Source organism: Trichechus manatus, unplaced genomic scaffold, assembly GCF_000243295.1.
Source record: "Trichechus manatus latirostris isolate Lorelei unplaced genomic scaffold, TriManLat1.0 scaffold00054, whole genome shotgun sequence".
In the NCBI taxonomy this organism is placed as follows: domain Eukaryota; kingdom Metazoa; phylum Chordata; class Mammalia; order Sirenia; family Trichechidae; genus Trichechus; species Trichechus manatus.
This window is the reverse complement of record NW_004443990.1, coordinates 2030889-2052930: the sequence shown is the minus strand read 5'-3', so window position 1 is coordinate 2052930 and position 22042 is coordinate 2030889. Positions and strand designations below refer to the sequence as shown.

The 22042-nt window shown below is 34.3% G+C and overlaps 1 protein-coding gene across 3 annotated transcripts in view; it reads right to left on the bottom strand.

Annotated features, from left to right (window-relative positions):
- The window catches only part of BCAS3 (BCAS3 microtubule associated cell migration factor), a 641765-nt gene that overhangs the window by 438730 nt on the left and 180993 nt on the right, over positions 1–22042 (bottom strand). For all 3 annotated transcript variants that reach the window (XR_002824359.1, XM_012555963.2, XM_012555964.2), the window contains exons 10-12: positions 15215–15291; positions 11000–11083; positions 1952–2122 (exon numbers count right to left, since the gene is read on the bottom strand). Coding sequence is in view for 2 of the 3 variants with exons in the window: in XM_012555963.2 (XP_012411417.1) it covers positions 1952–2122; positions 11000–11083; positions 15215–15291 (332 nt within the window). In the remaining variant the exon portion in view is untranslated. The remainder of the gene's footprint in view (positions 1–1951; positions 2123–10999; positions 11084–15214; positions 15292–22042) is intronic.

Genomic DNA, 22042 nt, shown 5'->3' with positions numbered 1-22042 from the left:
TATATGTACCTCGAGTTTTTAATATAATAAGCTTTACAGGGGTTGGTTCATAACTACGGGTTGTATGTAAGTCAGATGTTCATAACCCAGGGACCACCTGTACTTCAATATAATGAAATAAATTAATATACGAGTTTTACCTCTTGATTTCATCAAAAATATTAAGAGAACGTTTTCTATCCTTAAATAACCACAAATCTCTGTCAACAAATGCTAGATCTTTAACAGACTTACAGTCACCAAACTAGACAATGTTGATGAGGGTTATTACTTCACAGTAATGTGGGTGGCCTTGTAGATGAATTAATTAAAAATCAAGAATCAAGGCCAAAAGAAAGTATTTTTTACTTTAACACTCATAAAACATTAGGGGTTTATATATTTAACTCCAATTTAAAAAGAGAACATCTGTATGTATCTATCCACTTCACCTAATTAACAGAATTAAAAAAAAAAAAAAAAAAAAAACTCATTACAGTGAACTGAAAACTTGCTAGCACTTCATTAAAAAAGAGTTTTAAACAAGAATACAAGCCTGTAACACATCTGGGGCGCCCTGGTGGCATAATAGTTAAGAGTTTGGCTGATAACCAAAAGGCTGGCAGTTTGAATCCACCAGCCACTCCCTGGAAACCCTATGGGGCAATTCTACTCTGTCCTATAGGGTCGCTATGAGTCGGAACCGACTGCACAGAAATGGGTTAACATATTTGGTTAACCACAAAGTAAAGATGGGGGGAGGGGAGAACTATTCTTATTCAGATTTCAAATAAAAATATGATAGTCAAATTCAATAACCCAGAATTTCAAAGTTATTCTCTTTTAACTGCAGTAAATTAAACATTTTCTTAAAGGGCCATCTGATCTTACTATAGGAAATACCACATGAGAAGCTGCCAAATGTAATCATCTTTCATCAAATGTCAGCCCATATATACTGGTAGCAAATTTTCTCAAAAATTGCAATATTCAGGATTAATACTTTAATGCTCACAAAGTTTCTAAACATTGCTCTGAACATAGAATTAAATATGTTGTTGTACTTTATAAAACTAAAATAATTTTTATTTGCAAAATCTTGCTCTGCTCTTATTTACTTGAGGAGTTGACTTTAGATTATATTGTTTATAAGAATTATCACAAACTACTAGAATAATTAAAAAAAACCTTCCCTTTAGAAATGTATTTTAAAAATCAAGACAAGACTATGATGCAAATAATAATAATAATGTTCATGAGTGCAAACAGAAAAAATCAGAACCCAAATTATATGCAGTTTTTTACCAGGAATATTTAAATGCAAGCATAAAATGTTTTTTCATGTTTATAATCAGCCCTCCTAAACGTTTCGGAATCTAGGTTAAAAAGCATTACAACTACTTGTTTTTATCTGAAGACACAAGATTTTATAAACTGTTAACATGTATTCTGATATGCTAGATTGAGATTTCATGATTTTTTTGCTATTTATAAGAAAATTTTTATCCATACTAATTTTGATATTATTTACTAATTATTATTTCTGTCCCAAATATGTAACATCTTGTTGATTCCTTTTATGAGCAAGCCTCAGCCTTAAATAGAAATTTTAAGTCTTATAATTTAGGTTATAACAAACATCATTACACATAAAAACGAAGCGGTATTATGAAAGGAACAGTATAAAAAGATAATTATTACTTAAAAATAAATATCCCGATACGGGGAATTCCTTACAACTTCAGCTTTACCTTCAGGTTTGATATATCTATAATGTTTGAAATAATAGGTTTTAACATGTTAGTATTTCTTAAAAAAATTCTACCCGGAAATAATCTAAATTTCTAGAATTCCAAATTAATGATCTCCTAGGCCTAGTACATTTTGGCTAATAAATTGGTACCAAATGATATACTTACTTAGTCCAGCCTCTTCTTGAAACACACATTGCATGCATGAAAGCTCTTCTTACCTGGCCCTCTCCAACTGTTTCAGTGTCAATAACTGTGATTATGCCTGGGACGAAAGGACTCCGTCGTGAATTACTATGGATGGCAACATCATCTTCTGTCACACCTGAAGGCAGAGTGCCTGTCAGCTGGGTTACCACTTTCCCAACCATTGTCAGGCCAGTTTTCAATGTCTATGAAATGAAAGGCAAAATATATGACCTCACATCAGTATCTGACTTCTAAACAGAAATACACATTCTATTTACCCAAATATTCATTATACTAAGAAATCCTTTATGCACTTAAAATTTTTCATGTAGCAGTGGTTTTAAGGGAATTATCACAGAAATTCAGTCTGACTTTTATTGCCATCTTGAATTTTAGTTAGAAAATCAATATTAGTTCCAGAATGAAGTCAAAGGTAAATAATTAAAGAGCTTTGTTCCACATGAGGGTATAAAATTTTATATAAAATATTTCATTTTCCCTTCCCTTAATGTATATATCTTAAAATATATGCCATAGTAAAAAGTGGCACTATGTGATGTACTATTTTTTTAAAAATCAAATATAATTTTGTATCTATTTTCTAGCATAAAAAAAGACTGAGACATTGGTAGAATCTCTATGTACTCTTGCAAAATAAAGCTATAATGTGATACTATATAACATTGCATGTCAAGATTTGGTATGTGTAAAATTGTCCCTGTTCAAGATACTAATTACTAGATAAACAAAATATCATAAAATTAGCTAAGAGGATTCTTTTCCATCTCATAACAGAAAATTCTATGCATTGCTTCTAATACACTATTTCAATTAAAGACAACTTAAGATATTTTATTATATTTTAGTTCCATGTCATTCAAAGAAAATAGATTAGTCATGTGTGAGTACTTTTTCTTTTACGTATATTTCATTATCTCAATATTTTCATACGCTTTAACAGAATTTTTTTTTTAAGTAACCATATCTTCATCTGAAAGAGAAAACTATGTAATTCATACATGTTAAAGAAGAGTCTCACCATCAGAATGCAAAAAATGCAGCCTAGATTACATTGGCCATATTAAAAATAACACATTATATAATATGCATGCATCCAGAAAGTTTTTTCCCAATTCTTATATTGTGAAAAAAATTTATTAAAATATTTCAAATTAATCTTCAATATTAATGTTTATCATCACTAGAACCATATCTGAGACCATTTCCCAGGGTACAGTCTTCAAATTGTTCAAGATACAGCACTTTAAGAATTCGCATAGAAAATTAGGACAGCTTTCTTTTTTTTTCGTTATCCCCCATAATAAAGTAACCATTTACTGAGCTCTTTAAAGGTCTTGTTTATAACAGCATCCAACACCAATTTGATCAGTTGCTCTCTATAACTAACAACAACAACAACAAAAACACTGATTAAAGTACATTCAGGCTGATTATCTTCAACATGAAGTATATACAGTCGAAACGTATGGAGAATAGCCCTAACAGACTACAACGGTTTTAAACACAAGGTAACAATTTTCTAAAATAATTATGGGGAAAAAATAACCTCACCTATATTCTGGCATACGCTACAGCTAAAATTTTAAATATAAATTATTATACACAAGGTATTTCAGATCTTAATTTAAAAAGAGTTTTTGTTTGTTTGTTTAAGGCCCAATTTTATTTAAGCAACAACTGGGCTAAAATTAAATTATGTGACAACATAAGGCTGGAACTGAAAAAGTGGTATTTCCAAGAAATCTTCCATTAAAACATCATATAACTGACACTAACAAAGTATGCATTTTACTGAAATTATGTTTCAGTGGAAACTTTACCATAGACTACGGACTAATCAAAGCTCTTAAACATATCTCTATAGATTTCCCCAGTTTTACAGAAGAGAAAATTGGAGTTACAGAAGTTAAGTAAAATGGCAGCTCAAACAGCTAGCCAATGACAAAGCCAGAATTCAAAAGCAGGACTGTCTGTTCCCAAACCCTAATTTTTAAATCGCTATCCTACACTGCCTTGTAATCCATTCCTGTTATTACTCGTGATTTCACACTTCCATGAATACAGAGCATAGTCAGCAGTCGTACCCAAATGAAGTTATACGGGTTGGACAGCATCAGACAAATCTACTGGAAGGCCAATTAATTGAAAACTAAATATCTACTACTCAATTATGTTTTAGATGTACGATGGAAGGAAAAAAAAGCAAACTATAATAATGTATCCTATGAATACTTAAATAAAATGACCAGCAAAGCCATCTGTTGGACTGAAGCGAAAAGATCACATACAGCTGACTGAAACCAAGAAAAAGCCACAGATCAATTGTAACTGTTTTGTTTAGTGCTAAAAACCCAAACTGCAGTGATTATAAAACACATTAGCGTTCATCAATTGGCAGCCAAACGTTTGTTTCAATAATTCACAAGAAATGACTTACACAAAGTCTGTTAGGGTGTTGTCAGGAAAGCCTCTTTCTGAAGGACCAACAGAATCAGGCGCCACAGTGTATTGATGTCAAGAGCTGGCCAGGAAGCCTGATTAACCTCTGAGATGCCTCAGCTGATGTACTTATTCCATTAATGCTAATGGTGATGCTCCCACTTAAAGGAGCTATCCCTTTATCAAAGGAATGCCTTTTAGTTTTAGTTTTAGTCTTTGGTTGCATATCCTCTCCATTTGCCCCTAAGCCTATTATTTCATGCTCTTATACCAATGAATAGGAATAAAACTAAAAGGGCCCTACTAAAAGAACTAGAGCACACAAAAAACAGAAAGTAATGTACCAAAGCAAACTGTAAGATAATAGGAGAAGTTAATATAAGAGGACTAGGGAAAAGCACCACGAAAAATGAGGGGACGAAGTAGTATATTTCATAGTAAAAGGCTCATTTTACACAAGAGTTATTGATATTTCTTAGAAATAAAAATTATAACTATCAGTGGGGTCAACTTACTATGTGGCAAAAAATCTAAATCCAAAAATTACCAGGCAGCTAATCTACAGTAAGTGCCAAGATAGAACTACTCCCGATCATAGCTCATAAACTTTCAAAACAAAGTCTCATATGGGAGATGAGGGAGGAGTGCTGGAAGTTTTCCCCATTAGTAAAGACCTTTGCCTCTATGAAGAATTTGTTTCAATGATAGAATCAAACAAATCCATAGGCATTAGTGTTCAGAAGTAATATATAACGTTCTCATTTAACAGTTTTCATGTATCACATTCATTTCACAGTAATTTGTCTTTCCAATTGATTTTAGTGGCTAGGGTGTGTACAGTAAAGCCTTATAAGAATGCCTAATGATATCCTCAAATCCATACCCCCAAAAAGGTGAAAGCTAAGCAAATATTAAAATATTAAAATCTAATTTGGCCAAATAGAGATAATTTAGCCTGAGTGTCCTCACAATCTGCGGTATCTAAATTAAAGTTCATTACATTCTCTGTTAGCTAGAGTACTCACAGAACTAAACTGTGGTTATAAGAGAGCTGGACATTAGGCTACAGACAAAAGTGTGAGATAATCCATTATGACCTATAATTCAAATTAGCATGGAACTTATTCTGTTCTGTTTCAGGCAGATTTGTCAAAGTGTCACTAGTCATCTTTAAATTTTCCCATGTCATATAAGTTGTCCTTCCTACCCATTAGTGTTAATGGTGCTGCTCTCACAAAGGCTGTTAGTTGTCATTAAGAAGTTATCAACTAACAAGAGAAAACAGAGGCATTTTTATTAAATCAATTTACCACACTGAAGTTAAAATACACTAAAGGAAGAATCAAATAAGACCATTATGAGGTGCACAGGAAATTCACACCAAGATTTTTTATGTTATCAAAGTAATCCAATCTGAAAAGTCAAGCAATTTCAATATTTAAATTTTTCCTTTATTACTAACATACAGAAGTCATCACTTTTATATAAATTGGCAATTAAATTGTTTCTAAAATCAAAGGAAAAATCTAAAAGTATAAAGGAAGATTAATTTTAAATAATACTTAGAAATTCAGAAAATATTAAAAGATTATTTCCTCTAAGGAGCTCCAACTACTTATACAATTAATATGTTTATTGTAACAACTGCACTGTGAGAAGAAAAAATTTAAAAATTAATCCCTCTGTATAACACAATGGTTACATAACCTCTATGACGCAACACAGGAAGTTGTCATCAGAAAGAAAAAAGATAAATGGTTACTCTTTCAGAAAAAAAGATTTAACATTTAATAATGAAATTATTTTAAGGTAAGTATTTTCTTAAACAGCACATACTACATGGTTTTTTACATATTTTCCATGTTACTAAAACCCATTGCCATCGAGTTGATTCCGACTCATAGTAACCCTATAGGACAAGGTAGAACTGCCCTATAGAGTTTCCAAGGAGCGCCTGGTGGATTTAAACTGCTGATCTTTTTTTTTTTTTTGATTAGCAGCCGTAGCTCTTAACCACTATGCCACTAGGGTTTCCATTTTCCATGTTAGGTGTCAAAAAATACCTTTTTTACCTAGAAATTACAGAAATGATCATAAATAAGAAGAAATCTTATTTCCTATTGGTGACAGACTAGATACAAACAATTAGGAAAACTGAAGAGAACATTGTTGTTATTTGTTTTTGTTTTTAACTCTACTGGAAGATACTGAATATTAAGACAGTAAAGAGTTACTGGGTTAAAATCCAAGAGAACAAGGGTATCCTGATAAATTAGCTGGGCATTTAGGCCTAGAGGCATTTGCTGGTTTTGGAAAAGTCTGCTAAAATACTAAGTAGTGCTTTTGACAACTTTGAGGAAGGAGGAGGTTATGTACTGGTGGCAAACGCCAGCCAAAGGGGTCTACCAGGTGACCTTACCTCAGTGCTTTGGGTTGGGACAGAAAGGTATACACACCAGAAGTAAGAGTAAACCTGCAGTAAACAAGACTTCACACCCATGGCAGGTCAGCTTCATTTAAATAACCTCACTCCCTGAAACCGGATTAAGATAATCCCAGACTGCAAGGGCCCCAGAAGTCTGAAAGAAGATAAAGGAAGATAAGATCCTAAATAAGGAGCCCTGGAAGAACAATGGTTAAGCCCTAGGCTGCTAACTGAAAGGCTGGCTGGTTGAACCTATGCAGCATCTCCTGGGGAGAAAGACCATAAAGATTACAGCCTAGAAAACCCTACGGGGGCAGTTCTACTCTGTCACATGGGGTCACTAGGAGTTGAAATAGACTTGACGGCACCTAACAACAACAATAGCCTAAGTACAAAATTTTTCTAAGAACCTATTTTTGAAATAAAATTTCTGGCACACAATGAAAAATTATCAGACAAACAAGGAGTCAAGATTTTACGAATGAGATCCAGCAGAAGCACCACACAACAGGGGACCCTGACAATGGAGTTATCAGAAACAGACTTTAACTTGATCATGATTACTATGTTTGATAAATGAAAAATGGATTGCAGAGCACTGTAAACTATCACTAGAGGCAGTCCCCAGGTTACAAATGAGATCTGTTTCTGAATGTGTCTTTAAGAATTTCTAGGTAAGCTGGAACAGGTGCATACAGTTCTTATTTAGCCTTACTTTAGTGCAAGAAAAGGCTAGAAGCCTTTTCAATGATTTAAAAGCTGCATGTGCAGCAAGTGAAGGTGATTGTGTGAAGAATCACAAGGTGATTTTATGAAGAAGGTGAAGAATTTGTTGTGAGTAGGGGCTGGTTCAACTGTTTCAAAGTGAGGGCAAATTTACAGAACATTTAAGGGCAAGTACAAGTTGTAAATTGGATGTTCGTAACTCAGGGACTGCCTGTATTTACTAAATGATTTTACTAGTGAATACAAGTTGGATTTTATCAAACACCTTATGAGTAACAATTGAGATGATGATATAATTTTTCTCCTTTATTCTGTTAATGTGGCAAATTACAGAGTGACAAAACAGACTTAGAATGCAGAATTATCTCAACTAGACTGTGACACATTACCCTTACTATATATTGCCCTTTGTTTTGGGGGGGAGGGGGAGGTTGGCTGATTGTTTAGGATTTTTCACATCTATGTTCATGAGTAAGGAGCCCTGGCAGAGCAGTGGGTAAAGCACTTGGCTGCTAACTGAAAGGTTGGTGGTTCAAACGCAAGAGCCGCTCCGTGGGAGAAAGATGTGGTAGTCTGCTTCCGTAAAAATTACAGCCTTGGAAACCCTACGGGGAAGTTTTACTCTGTCATATAGGGTTGCTTTGAGTGGGAACTGACTTGATGGCAGTGAGTTTTTGGTATGTTCCTGAGTAAGAAGGACTGTAGTTTTCTTTTTCATAGTGCTTGTCAAGTTTTGGTATCAAACTGATCTAGCATCATAGACCAAGATAAGGTATATCATTTTTACTAATCTCTGGAAGAGATTTTGTAATATTGCCATTTTTAGTCCTAAATGTTTGATATAATTCTACAGAGGTTTCTAGTCCTGAAGACGTCTTTGTGAGTTTATTTGTTTGTTTGTTTTTTAAGGGAATTTTTATACTCAAAAAAAAAAAAAAAAAAAAAACAGAAAAATCTATGAATTACAAGTGTACCACATAACAAATTTTCCCAAGTGAACATGCTAATATAATAGGAGTATAAGGAGTTCTTTCTGGGAACATACGCTTAAAAAGTAAAGTAAGAATAAAAACGAACAAACATTTTAGGAAAAAAGGTGACTAAAATAAGGCTTATTTAATAAGCTGTGAGTTTAAGAGCAACGAAAAGAGAATATACTTAAAATTGTACTATTTCATTAGAGAAGTAACTTTGATGAAGTTATTACGTAAAACTGGAACTGCTGTACACTTCAGAAGGCTAATATAAACCAAAGTATATAATATATAACACACCTCACTATGAGAACTACCACTAGCGGAGGGGGAAGGGGAGGAGGGGGGTCGACCTCACCATCTTTTTCTATATAAAATCTCCACACCTTGGAAGTGAAATGAAGGGTCACTTTATTTCTGGTAGGTGTTTTAGCAATATTTTTGAAGAAATTTCAAAATATTTATGCCCTTTGCCTGAGGAGTCCAGAAACAGACAAACAGAGATGATATCGATACAAGGAAAATGTTTTAAAAAATTAGGTACAGTGATAAATTAAAAGGGCAAAGTACAATATATGGTATTGAACTGGAAGTGTTTCTAAAAATTACACATGTGAGTAATTTTATATATTACATGTATGATGTACAGAAAACCTGTGAAAGCCAGAACCTGTGTAAGGCGGAAATCTGCTCTATCCACTAAAATGAGCAACAGAAAAGTGTCAAAAGAGGAAAACTTGCAAGACCCAAAAACAAGGCAGTCCCATCAAGTTCTGGCTCTTACAGGTTTCACTATATACATACACAGACACAAAAAAAACTATCAAAAAATGACTGATACACACAATACTATCAAGAAATGGGTGATATCTATGTTCATGGCTATATCTTTCCTTCATCTTCTAAATTTACAACTGTGAACATGAATAAACATTACAATCTGGCAAAAACAATTAAACAAAAGTAAATTTTACACACAATATTCAGGAGATAATGGGAAATCTTCATATATCACCAGGGCTACCACTGAATTCCAATCAACCTGTTGGTGAGTAATGGCCTATGGCAAATTGACTGGATTAAGGTGTTGTCATCAGTCTCATTTGTTAGTCTAAATATGGAAGACATCAGTATATGCCTCACAGTTCACAGTATTGAGTGTAAGGTGTGGGAAAGTGTCATCCACCCCATAAATAAAATTAACTCAAAAGGATAATACACTGAGCAATTCTGATCAAACCGTATGAGGCAGACTAGTCTAACAGGGATAAGACCCAAACTGCATTGATACATTTTGTGAAAACACTACACACTTATTAAATAACAATGAAGATGTTGACTAATTATTCTGCGTTCGATTTTTCTTCTTTGAAATAACCATCATAATTTTTGCACACCCATACCCATTGCCATCGAGTCGATTCCGACTCATAGCAACCCTATAGGACAGAGTAGAACTACCCCATGGGGTTTCCAAGGAGTGGCTGGTGGATTTGAACTGCCAACCTTCTGGTTAGCAGCCGAAATCTTAACAATAATTTCTGCATATACAATGGAAAAAACTGATCAATCTTTATAAAAATTCTGAAATATAAAATATATAGTATTGTAAATGTAAGATTTGTTCAGTATTTTCCATTTGAGTGAAAAAGACACAATGCTTCTCCCACCAAAACAAGGAGCACATTCTAAAGCACATCGTGTAAGCATTTGTGATCAATCTTGAAGTATTTTTGTATTTGTTTTACATAAAATAGTGTGACCTTTGATTCTCTCCCTGTGGTTTGCTTTAAACTGTTGTTCTTTTCTGTATAGTTGTGCTTTCTATTACATGCTGTTATTTAGATTAACTCTGTCATCCCTATTATTAGAATTGTTTTGTTGTACACTTCACAATTCAAAACGATAGTAGTTATAAGAATACCTTATAATCAGCATATAAAGTTTACCAGCGAACATCAAAATTAAACCCCCACACAAGAAAAGAACTCACTTGACAAACATGCAGGGGGGAGCCCCCTGATATGAAAGAATCTTTGAATGTGCCAGGGATTTGGTTAAAGTTTTCTTAAGGAATGATACTTTTTTTACGTCAAGACGACTCAAAAATGTCCAAAGATGCAAAGGGATGTCAATGTAGGTAGAACAGTGCAGATCACAAAGAATCCAGAAGTCACTCTTAAAACATGTTGAAGCTTCTTTCAAAAGTGGTATTAATTACATAACAGCCTTTAATCTAGCTAACGACTTAAATATTTAAAGTAGGGTAAGTACAAACTCTATAACCGTTAAAATAGAAAATAAAGTATTATTTATGAACCTTGAGACATTAAATATCAAATCATTTAGTAACCAATACTCATGAGTGGCAAAATAATTCTGATTGACTTCTGAAAGTATACTACACATTTCTGAATGAAAAGGGAAGGGACAATCTCAATATAATTCAGAGGAGAAACCTGATAACTTCTCCCAGAGACTACTGAGGTACTCACTTTGGCAGCACTAATGACTGTGGCAGTATAAGACTGAATGTTGTCTCCACAGGCTCCACCACGGGATTGATGGCATCGAATCAACTGGAAAAAAGAGAGAAAGAACCAGAAAGTTATTTCTTTATCCTAATAGCCTGTTGAGTTAAACAGTTTAAAGTTTATTTACCATGCATAATGATGGTGGTGGGTGGGAATGTTTGCATGAGTGTATTTCAGACAAACAGCTAAAAGCTCTGCTGAGACACTTTTACCTCTTTTTATAATCCACTGGTGCCACTCACACAGTTTCATGCTTAACTACAGAATAGTCTTTAAGAATTCATAAACTCTGAAATGGTAGGATTTGGGGCTGGCAGCCTTTCCACAAATAAATTTTAAAAACATGATCAAGTGACTTAGACATGACTTCCTAACATTAAATATTTGACATTCTGGCAAATTGGATGTTTTGTACTCTTAATTCCTCTATAAAGACTGTAAAAGGAAACAAATTTTTTTTTAAAATGGACAAAAGAATTTGCCATATATCCGCTTTCAATTATCAGTAGAAAAGTGGCACAAATTATGCATAAATCGACCATAACACATAGTAGCTGTCCACTTCAGAGAACTTAGTACTTTTAGCATTAGGAATAAAAAAGATATGCCCTTATTTGTGCCTGACATAAATACTCCTGCCAATTTTCTAAGTGAATCACTAGTTTGATATGGAAGATTCAGTCAGATGCTGAGCAATAATAAACCAGGATTAAATTCCCCACTGGTCTTACACTTCCTATATTCAACAAGAAAAAAAAAGGTTTTATATCCATAAAAATAGGGCCAGATTTTTAAATCTAATCTCTTAAAAAAAATAATGAGTGAACCCTAATATAAACTATGGACTTTGGTTAATAATAATATATCGATACTGATTTATCAGTTGTAACAAATGTACCACAGGAATGAAAGATGTTAATAATAGAAGAAATAGTGTGCAGAAGGGGAGGAGGTATCTGGGAAATCTATGTAAACCTAAAACTGCTCTAAAAAAAAAGTCTGTTAGAAAATATTGTTAGAAGCATCTAAAAGAAATAAAATGAAAATAGTAGAATAGCACCACATTGTAAAATGAATTTTTAAAGTATCTGGAATTCGCAAAGAATCTACATTTCCCAGAATTCAAAAAAATAAAAAATGCTTCACATAATTCAAAACCATGCCCTTTGATAAAGATTTGAACTGTCAACGTTTTGGTTACCAGCCATAGTTCACCATAGCTCTTAACCACTGCACCACCAGGGCTCCTGAGGATTGGTACATAATCCCTTTACTCTAAATTTAAATTTTTATTCATCATTGATATTGTTGAGAAAACTTCAAAGGAGTATTAATACATTATAACAGAATGGAATATCTTTTAAAAGTATGATATTAGATGTCAAGCTATTTATTAGGCAATCTCGCTATGCCTTACTGAGTGGTTGTTTAAGCAGATTTTGTGCTGAGTGGTGAGAAATCTTCCAAGTGACAGGTGACCAGCAAATGTTTTCATATAGGGCAAAGCAGGAAGTTTGAAAAGTGATTGTTTTATCTATTAAAAAAGAATCTCTATCTCATGCACTCTTTCATTCACAAACACACATTGAAAGAATTATGAAAGCTATCCCTCTGCTGCCTCCTGCTGCATGTGCAAGGAAAAACAGCATTTTGGAAATGCTACCATCTTTTCCCTGCTTCAGGTAACTAAAATACTTAAGAACAAACGTGTGAAAATAGATCACATTCTTCCTTTTTCATATCAGCTAAATCTGACCCAGCATTTAAATAAGCCAGAAATTATGGTTTAAATTTAGAATCAGAAAATTTCGTTGTGTCTTGGTTAATCTAACTTAAAGATGAGTCAGAATTTTCTGTAATGCAGTAACTCTTAGCAAATGGACTGATATCCAGGAAATATTGTTAAGTAAAAAAGCAATGTGTAAAAAAGCATATATGTTACCTTTTATGAAAGAAGGGGAAATATAAGTGCGTGTGTGTTACATAAATATAAAAATGAATGTATCCAATTATACATCAAATGAAGGCCATAACCATAGAGAAGGGAAGGAAGGAGGGAGGGAGGAAGGAAAGAAGGAAGGAGGGAAGAGTGAGGGAGAAGGAGTGAGGGAGGAAGAACTGGAGGAAGGTGGAAGAAGTGCATGGGGGAGACTGAGACAGAAAAAGCGAGAGGAAGAGATACAGAGTGGAACATCGGGAGAGAGAGACAGAGGGAGAGGGAGAGACACAGGGAGAGTAAAGACTGCATGGGTGTTATTTGTGGTATTTGTGCTATTTGAACTATAGTTATTTTTGCAAGTTTACTGTAAGTGTTCTGCGTTTAATACATATTTTTAAAAAGAGGCACTGAAAAACAAAAATCCCTAACAAGATATAGGGCTTTTTGATTAAGATTTTAGTCAAAGAGCATTTTCACTGACTTTAATAGAGAGTGATTATCACTCAAAAACTAAAATTCCGTTTTTGTAACTCTACACTCAGCCCAAAAGCTACAAAACCAACAAACAAAGAAACACCAAACCCACTGCCATCGAGTCAATTCCAACTCATAGCGACCCTACAGGACAGAGGAGAACTGCCCCATAGGGTTTCTAAGGCTGTAATCTTTATGGAAGCTGACTGCCACATCTTTCTCCTATGGAACAGCTGGTGGGTTCAAACCGCCAACCTTTCAGTTAGCAGCCGAGCACTTTAACCACTGTGCCACCAGGGCTCCAAATTGGTAATAAATACTAGCTCTTACGGAAATACTATGGAAATGTTTCTTCCAAGGGTGGCACAACTATCTGATTAGCAAACTCCTTGTGAATTCCACTACATTTTCTGGTCTCTGTGTATGAGACCAGATATTATTGACATGTATCTTTGCAAAGGCAAAACAACTGGCATACATCCAGGTTATGAATCTATGAAGGGAGCTCTTTCCCCTTGAAAACAATAGATAACTATTTGCATAATACCACCAATTGTAAATGGGCAGTTTCCCACATGTGAGAATACAGCTACAACAGCCAAGAGACAATTTATATATCTTCTAGTTGTGTTCAACACTCATAAGAAATGTATTACAGATGTGAATAGTAGAAAAAATCATTATGTCATCACACTGAATTATATACCACTTGTCAACAAAGTATAAAAAGAGTAATTTGGAAAGAACTTTTTTTAATTAGATACACTGGAAAATTGAGAGGACAGAACATAATACTGCACTGGCTATAACTGTTACAGACAGAATTTTAGATAAAGTATCAAGGAATTCATCTAGAAAAATACTTTACTTCAACAGTTTGATTTTGTGTATTCCAGAGGCTAGAGATTTGCTAGCTCTATGGCCTCACCAAATAGTAACTTTATTTACCACATCTTGATTTTGTCATTTGTATTATTTCATATTATTTGCATGATAAGATAACTAAACAAACAGGTAAAAATGAAATCAAAAGTACTAATCCTCTTTGAAGTCTCTAATATTTTTTTAGATTTTATTCTACATTCACAGACAGGGTAAAAAAGGATTTAACTTCCTTTTTAAAAATTCAAATTTAACACTTGTCTTATGTGGACATAAATAAAACTCTCAGTGTACAAATATAATATCTTCACTCTATTATACTCACCTTAATAGATAAGATCAGCAGTTTCATTATTAAAATAAATGGCTAAACTCTTATTTGGGTCTAGTTTTAAGCATAAAGTTAAAGTCAATTAAATTATTCTATGCCTCAGGTCCCCAATCTACTGATGAAGACAGAGGTCATTTCTGACACAATCTCTAGCTTCACAGAAACTGCTGATTTTTTAACACCAGTACTGGGGTGAGTCGAAACCGACTCAACGGCAATGGGTTTGGTTTTGTTGTTGTTTTGTGATAACCTCAATGCTGTCCTTTGAGATTAATAGAGTGAACTACTCTATACAGAGCCTAGAAAATTAAAGTTCTACAGAGTCAAATGTTTATGAATTCTTTACAGAGTCCAAATACTGATCAAAAGCAAGAAGGGAGATAGGAAGATTATGGATTACACAACTACAGCCAAATAAAACAAAAAATAAACTAGTAAGTTAAACATTAATTTTTGGTCGGTAATCATCTATGGAGCATAGGTATCTACAATGGAAACTCCTTCAACACTCACTCCATTACATATAATCTAAACATTGGCCATGCCTTACCTTGTTTTCTGCATAAACAAGCCAGCGGCTCCCAAGAGCAATAGGATTCATGTTTGGCCCAGGACAAGGATAGCAGCCTGAAAAAATTTGAAATGACAATATTGAGAACTTTCTTATTAACTTTTCTGTTGGTGACTCTTACGTTGGCCAGAAAAACAGAAAAGTTAAAAAAAAAAAAATTTTAAAGTTTCAGATAAAATTCCCATAACACTAGTCGTTATAGCTAAGGGTAAAGATTTCTTTTTCCCTCCTCTACATAGTTTGATTTTTATTTTGATTCTGTTCTAATAAGAAACAAATTTGGAAAGAACTCTTAATCACCTTTAGCAAAAAATGGGAATTTCATAGTTATTCCTAGAATAAGAGAGAGAAGCTAACAGGAATCATTTAAAGAGCATAAGTCCATAAATTCTTAACTCAAGCAAGAATGTTGAGACAGGAGAGAGAAAGGATACAATGGGGTCAGGAATTTAAGAGAAAAAGATAAAGAAGACTATCAGATACATATACACACACTTACATACTATGGTAAAGAAAAACAAAAAAATTTAAAAAAAAAAAAAGAAAAAGACTTGAGTGTAGGGCCAATGAGAAGAATAAACTGAGGTTAAAAATACCCACAAAGGGTGCCTCAGTAGAAAGATGCTGAGGAATCATTTACACAATCCTAAATATTACATGGAAATCCTGGTGGCATAGTGGTTAAGTGCTATGGCTGCTAACCAAAAGGTCAGCAGTTTGAATTCACCAGGTGCACCTTGGAAACTCTACAATAAGCACTAAATTTCATTCTTCTTGCTTCCAGTCCCAACCAATAACAACACTAGAAAGAAGGATTATTTTGTGGTTCTATCCTTTCAGTAAGAATATATTAAATATCCCTGACAGTGAACAACTTCAATGTATGGGAAGCTCAAAACCACGTTACAGAGTTCTACTAACGAAGAAACAACATAATTGAATGGTGTCTGTCATCCAGAGGCTGTCATCTTCTCCTCCTGGCTATGCAAATGAGGTTCCTGAGTCTCGGTCCTCATCTGTGCCCTAAACAAAAAATACTTTATTGTCTCACAAAACTGCCTTAAAGAGACAACTCAAAATAGACTGCAAAGAATTCAAAGAACATAAAAGATTAATCTAAAGAATCCCCTTAAGTCCTAGCTTATCATTTCATAAGTATCTCCTTAATTTTTCACAAATGTTTCTCTCTAAAATGAACACCTGAGGATCAAACTGAGGTTATCTATTTCATTGTTTATGTCTTAATCTGGAATCTAAATTTATACAATCCGGAGACAGACAAGATTTCATCACAGTAACAGATTTCTCCTACTGCAAAAGATAGCCAAATTACATGAAATACATGAACATAATGGCAAAAGAGGGCATGAACTGCATTATAAGCTGCACAAGTGACAATACCCTACCCAGCAGTTCTCAATCTATGTTATTGACCCTATGGAGACGAGAGTAATCAATGTATGTCTGTCTAACAGCTGAGTCTACAGCAAACAAGTAAATCATTTCATGTGTCAGGCATTAGTTTCTAGAAGTCCAGAACGTTAGAATACTGCCAAGGTTACAATGATATGACCAGTTCATAGTTTTGTTTTGTTTTTAACAGTTTGTGTCGGTAATAAATGGACATAAACTGTACATACATAAACTGTATAATTTGATAAATTTTGATACATGTATGGACCCACATATAGTATTTTATTCAAAAGCATCTTTATCATAAGAAAAAGAATAATTAACTTCTTTGACATTTACAGTCAAAAACTTAAAAAATAAAATATTTGTATGTCCTATGATAAATATTTTTTTATTCATCTATTTTCTATCTTTTTCTAGAAGGATATGTGAGGCCAAGGATTTATGTCTGTTTTGTTCACTGCTAAATCTCCATTACCTAGAACAGTACCTGACACATAGCAGACACTCATTAAATGTCTAATTACAGTAATCAATGCATTAGGCAATGTTAAACAATAAAATTCTCTACATAAGTTTTCCAAATATCCAAAATAGCATGCACTCCTAAGAGCCAGCTCTTTCATTCTCAAGTCCTTTATTAACTGAAATCTTTCATAAATTTATATAACATGCTTCCCTATTTCAAAAAGCCTTTGAGTAGCATTTGGGCATCACTGTGACTATGTCAGTATTGCTGTGCTCACAAGTACCAAAGAAGGATACATGGCTGTTTGCTCCATTACTGAGCAGTTTTTAGTTCAGCTCCCTGAACTACCATCTATTTTGAAAGAGCACACCTTCATTTTGAAAAGAAAACAATGACCCAGAGAGAAACTCCACAAGTCATATAAAATGAAAGGTATAAGCCCTCTTATTTTTATTTGCTTCATTGTTAAAAATCTTCTGTTTCTTCCAGGATTTGAAGGTATATGTTTGGTAGGCTTTGGGTTTCTAGAACTCTGATCTATGGGTAATGTGACATTACTATATCCATACACAAAACAACACACTCTAATATATATTGTGCACTTTTTAGATAATAAATTTCATTATTAGACTCCTACTGAGTAAACTAACATTATTCATACAAAAATATACTTAACTTTATAAATGTGTATATATACACATATTCCATAGAAAATTTCAGAGCTGAAGAAATGAGTGTAAATATGGTTCTATAAGAAAGTTTTCCACCTTTTAAAAACTGTCAAGAAAAATAGAACCAAATGTGACTATACCTGTGAACTTGGCATAACATTATCAGTTGCCATGGAGTCAATTCCAACTCATGGCACCCCTATGTGTGTCAGAGTAGAATTGTGCTCCATAGGGTTTTCATTGGCAGATTTTTCAGAAGTAGATGGTCAGGCCCAGAGGTACCTCTGGGTGGACTCTGCACTTCCAAACTTTCGCTTTTGCACTTCCAAACTTTCGCTTACCAGCCAAGCGCATTTAACCATTTGTACTGCCCATGGACTCCAACATCTCATTAGAGGTAATTAATCTCCTTAATTAGCTTTTAAAAAGTCAACATAATCTAACTCTATCAATTCTTATAACCACTTCAACCTCAATAGATGCTAATAAATATATTCTCGTTTAAAAATACTAAAGGATCATAAGGGAAAATGTAATTTACAATTTTTCATTTCACTTTTTGAGTTTGATGTTTTTAGAAGCTCAGTGGACCTCAAAAACTATAGTGTATTGGAATGAAAAGCAAATTGTTTTCACTGCTCTCCAAAAAACAATTTTATAGCTAGAATCAGCAGAACATCAGCCACTCAGCACTATCTCAACTTTATAAGCATGACTCTTTCAAAGATTAACTTTTGCCTCTAGCTAATCTTTGAAAACAAATGAAAGGGGGAAAAAATTAACCTCTATAAGGCTAAAAATAATTCTAACAAGCTTACAATGTTTGTGAACAAAATAAGGAGACCTGGCTGTTAAAATCACCCAAGTTTCCAAATTTAAATAAAAACAAAATCCAATAAAAGCACACTAAATGAAGAGTCTTCCATTAGGAAAGACTTTTTTCCAGTAATTAAGAAGGCACATGAGAGTCATGCAATTTTATATGGTATCGTCCCAGTGATTGGTCCAATGGACAGGTGACCTGAATTCATTTTGAAAAACAAAAGCTTTAACTACTCTGTAATACTTGGTCTTATTTTTCTTGGCAAAGTCAACTCACAAGTCTACAAACCTTACTTTAAAAAGCAGATATCCACATTTACAATCAAATGATTTTCAACAAGTGTGTCAAGTTCATTCCGTCGGGTAAAACAGTCATTTCAACAAATGGTGCTAGGACAAATGGATATTCTCACACAATATACAACATACAAAAATTAACTCAAAATGGATCAAAGACCTAAATGGAGGAGCAAAACTATTAAACTCTTAGAAGAAAACATAGTAACTATCCATGACCTTGGATTAGGCACAAATACCCCAATTAAAAAATGGGCAAAGGATCTGAACAGAAATTACTCCATAGACATATAAATGGCCAATAAGCACATTAAAAGATGCTCAACATCATTAGTCATGAGAGAAATCCAAAATAAGATACCACTTCATGAGATACCACTAGGACTAGATACCACTACTGTCTATCAAAAAGTTGATAGATAATAACAAGTATTGGTGAGGATGTGGATAAACTGGAATTCTCATACACTGCTGGTGGGAATGTCAAATTGTACAACCACTTAGGAAAATAACCTGGTAGTTCCTCAACAATTAAACTCAGAGTGACCATGTGCCCAGCAATTCCACTCCTGAGTATATACGCAAGAGAAATAAAAACATATGAGACACAAAAACTTGTACACAAATGTTCACAGCAGCATTATTCATAACAGCCAAAAGATGAAAACAACCCAAAATGCCCATCACTAATGAATGGATAAACAAAATATGGTATATCCATACAATGGAATGTTCTTCAACCATAAAGAAGAATTAAGTACTGATACATGCTACAACACAGAAAAACCTTGAAAGCATTATGCTAAGTGAACGAAGCCACACACAAAAAGTCATATATTGTATAATTCCATTTATATGAAATGGCCAGAACAGGGAAATCTACAGAGACACATAGTAGATAAGTGGTTGCCTAAGGCTGGGGGACATGGAAAGATTATGGCTACAGGTTACAGGGTTTCATTCTGGGGTGATGAAAATGTTCTAAAATTGATTATGGTGATGGTTTCACAACTCTGTGAACATGCTAAAAGCCACTGAGTTTACACTTTTAATGGGTGAATTGTACGGTGCACGAAAAGCAGGTGTTTCTAAATGCAATTCTTGAATCTTGTTTGTATTGGTTACTCCTTAAAAAGTCTGATGCAAAAATCAGGGATACATTCTCCAGAACAATACACGTGAATATAAAATACTGAACACCATTTCAGAGATTTATTTGATCATCTTACAGCTTATTAACAAGCCTCTTATATACATCCTTAAACTAAAAATGAGCCTGGATTTCACAAGAACACATGAATCCCCTGTCACAAATGTTACAAACTTGTTTCTAAATATAAAAAGCAAAGCTCTTCTTTCAAATATTAAAAACACTTTTCTGTTTTAAAACTCCTATTTGTTATTCATTATTTGCATTAATCAAGGACACCCATACTAACACTAAGAAATAACATACTATTTTTCCTACGTAAAGCAAAAACAGAGGCCAATGGAAAGAGCTTGCTTGCTCCCCTGAGACTCTATATCTACATTTCAATTTAAGGACAGTGGAAATGACTGCTAATGACATCTATCAGTCTTTGTCTTTTGTATTCTTAATCATACCTGGGTTTTGGATTTCTACATCAGACAGCTGCTCAAGGCCACCTTTTCTGTACAGTCAAATACAAAGGTGTCTCCTTTCTCATCATACTGGCTGTGTTCCTTTCCCAGTTCTCTATCAGATCTCTTTACTTGTTCCTTCCACCCTCTGGCACAAATTCCCATGATGCTTGCTCTGATGGGCACAGCTGTCTCTACTTATTTTACAGTTCCTTCATTGTATTCATACATACCTATGGCACTCAGAATTGTATTACACAAAAACTTTTCAAACTAGTTTAGATACTAAATGGTAGCATGATCAAAAATAGTACTCTCATTAAGTGCAGAACTTGTCTATATTATTGTCACTTTCTTTGGACAATGCTTGTGGTCAATGGAGAAAAACTATGTGGCATAAGCAAATGGACTGCCAGCAATGCTATCACAGTATGCCCTGCCCGCCCCCTACCCTAGATCTTCTGTCTCCTAATCCCCTTTTCAGACCACCAGGCAAAATCAGCATACACATAAGGGATATCAAAAACCCAAGTTTTTGTACATAATTTATACAATGCCTCTTTCCACCCACCAAAAGTTTCAGTCTGTGTAAACGAACTGGGGGAAGATGCAGAGATTAGACAAAAATAAGGCAGTGGTACCCTTTAGTCCTTGATATTAAAAGTCAGGTCATGTCAATTTTTTTTTTAAACTACTGATACAAGTCACTTTAGGTAATAAGTTAAATTCCTTCATACAATTACTTACCAAATACCATCAGTCTTACCAACCTAAAATCAAATGCATAAATCTGATTCCTAGAGTTTTCCATTTAAGTAAAATAATTTAATTTTTTTATTGTACTTGAGATGAAGGTTTACAGAGTAAACTGGTTTCTCATTAAACAATTGATACATGGATTGTTTTGTGACATTAGTTGCCAACCCCACAAGACATCAACACTCCCCTTCTCAACCTTAGGTTCCCCATTACCAGCTCTCCTGTCTCCTCCTGCCTTCTCATCCTTGCCCCTGGGTTGGTGTACCCATTTAGTCTCATTTTGTTTCATGGGCCTGTCTAATCTTTGGCTGAAGGGTGAACCTCAGGAGTGACTTCATTACTCGGATATAAAGGTGTCCGGGGGCCATACTCTCAGGGTGTCTCAAGGCTCTGTCAGACCACTAAGTCGGGTTTTTTTTTTAGTTAGAATTTTGTTCTACATTTTTCTCTAGCTCTGTCCAGGACCCTCTATTGTGATCCCTGTCAGAGCAGTCAGTGGTGGTAGCCGGGCACCATCTAGTTGTGCTGGGCTCACAGTCTGGTGGAGGCTGTGGTAGCTGTGGTCCATTAGTCCTTTGGACTAATCTTTCCCTTGTGTCTCCAGTTTTCTTTATTCTCCCTTGACATAAATGATATTGAGCTTTTCCATCATCTCTTTCCACAGATGTAGTTGATTTGATTCCTGTGTATTCCATCTGGCAAGGTCCATGTGTATAGCTGTCACCATTATTTTGTTGAAAAAAGGTATTTGTAATGAAGAAGTCATTAGTCTTG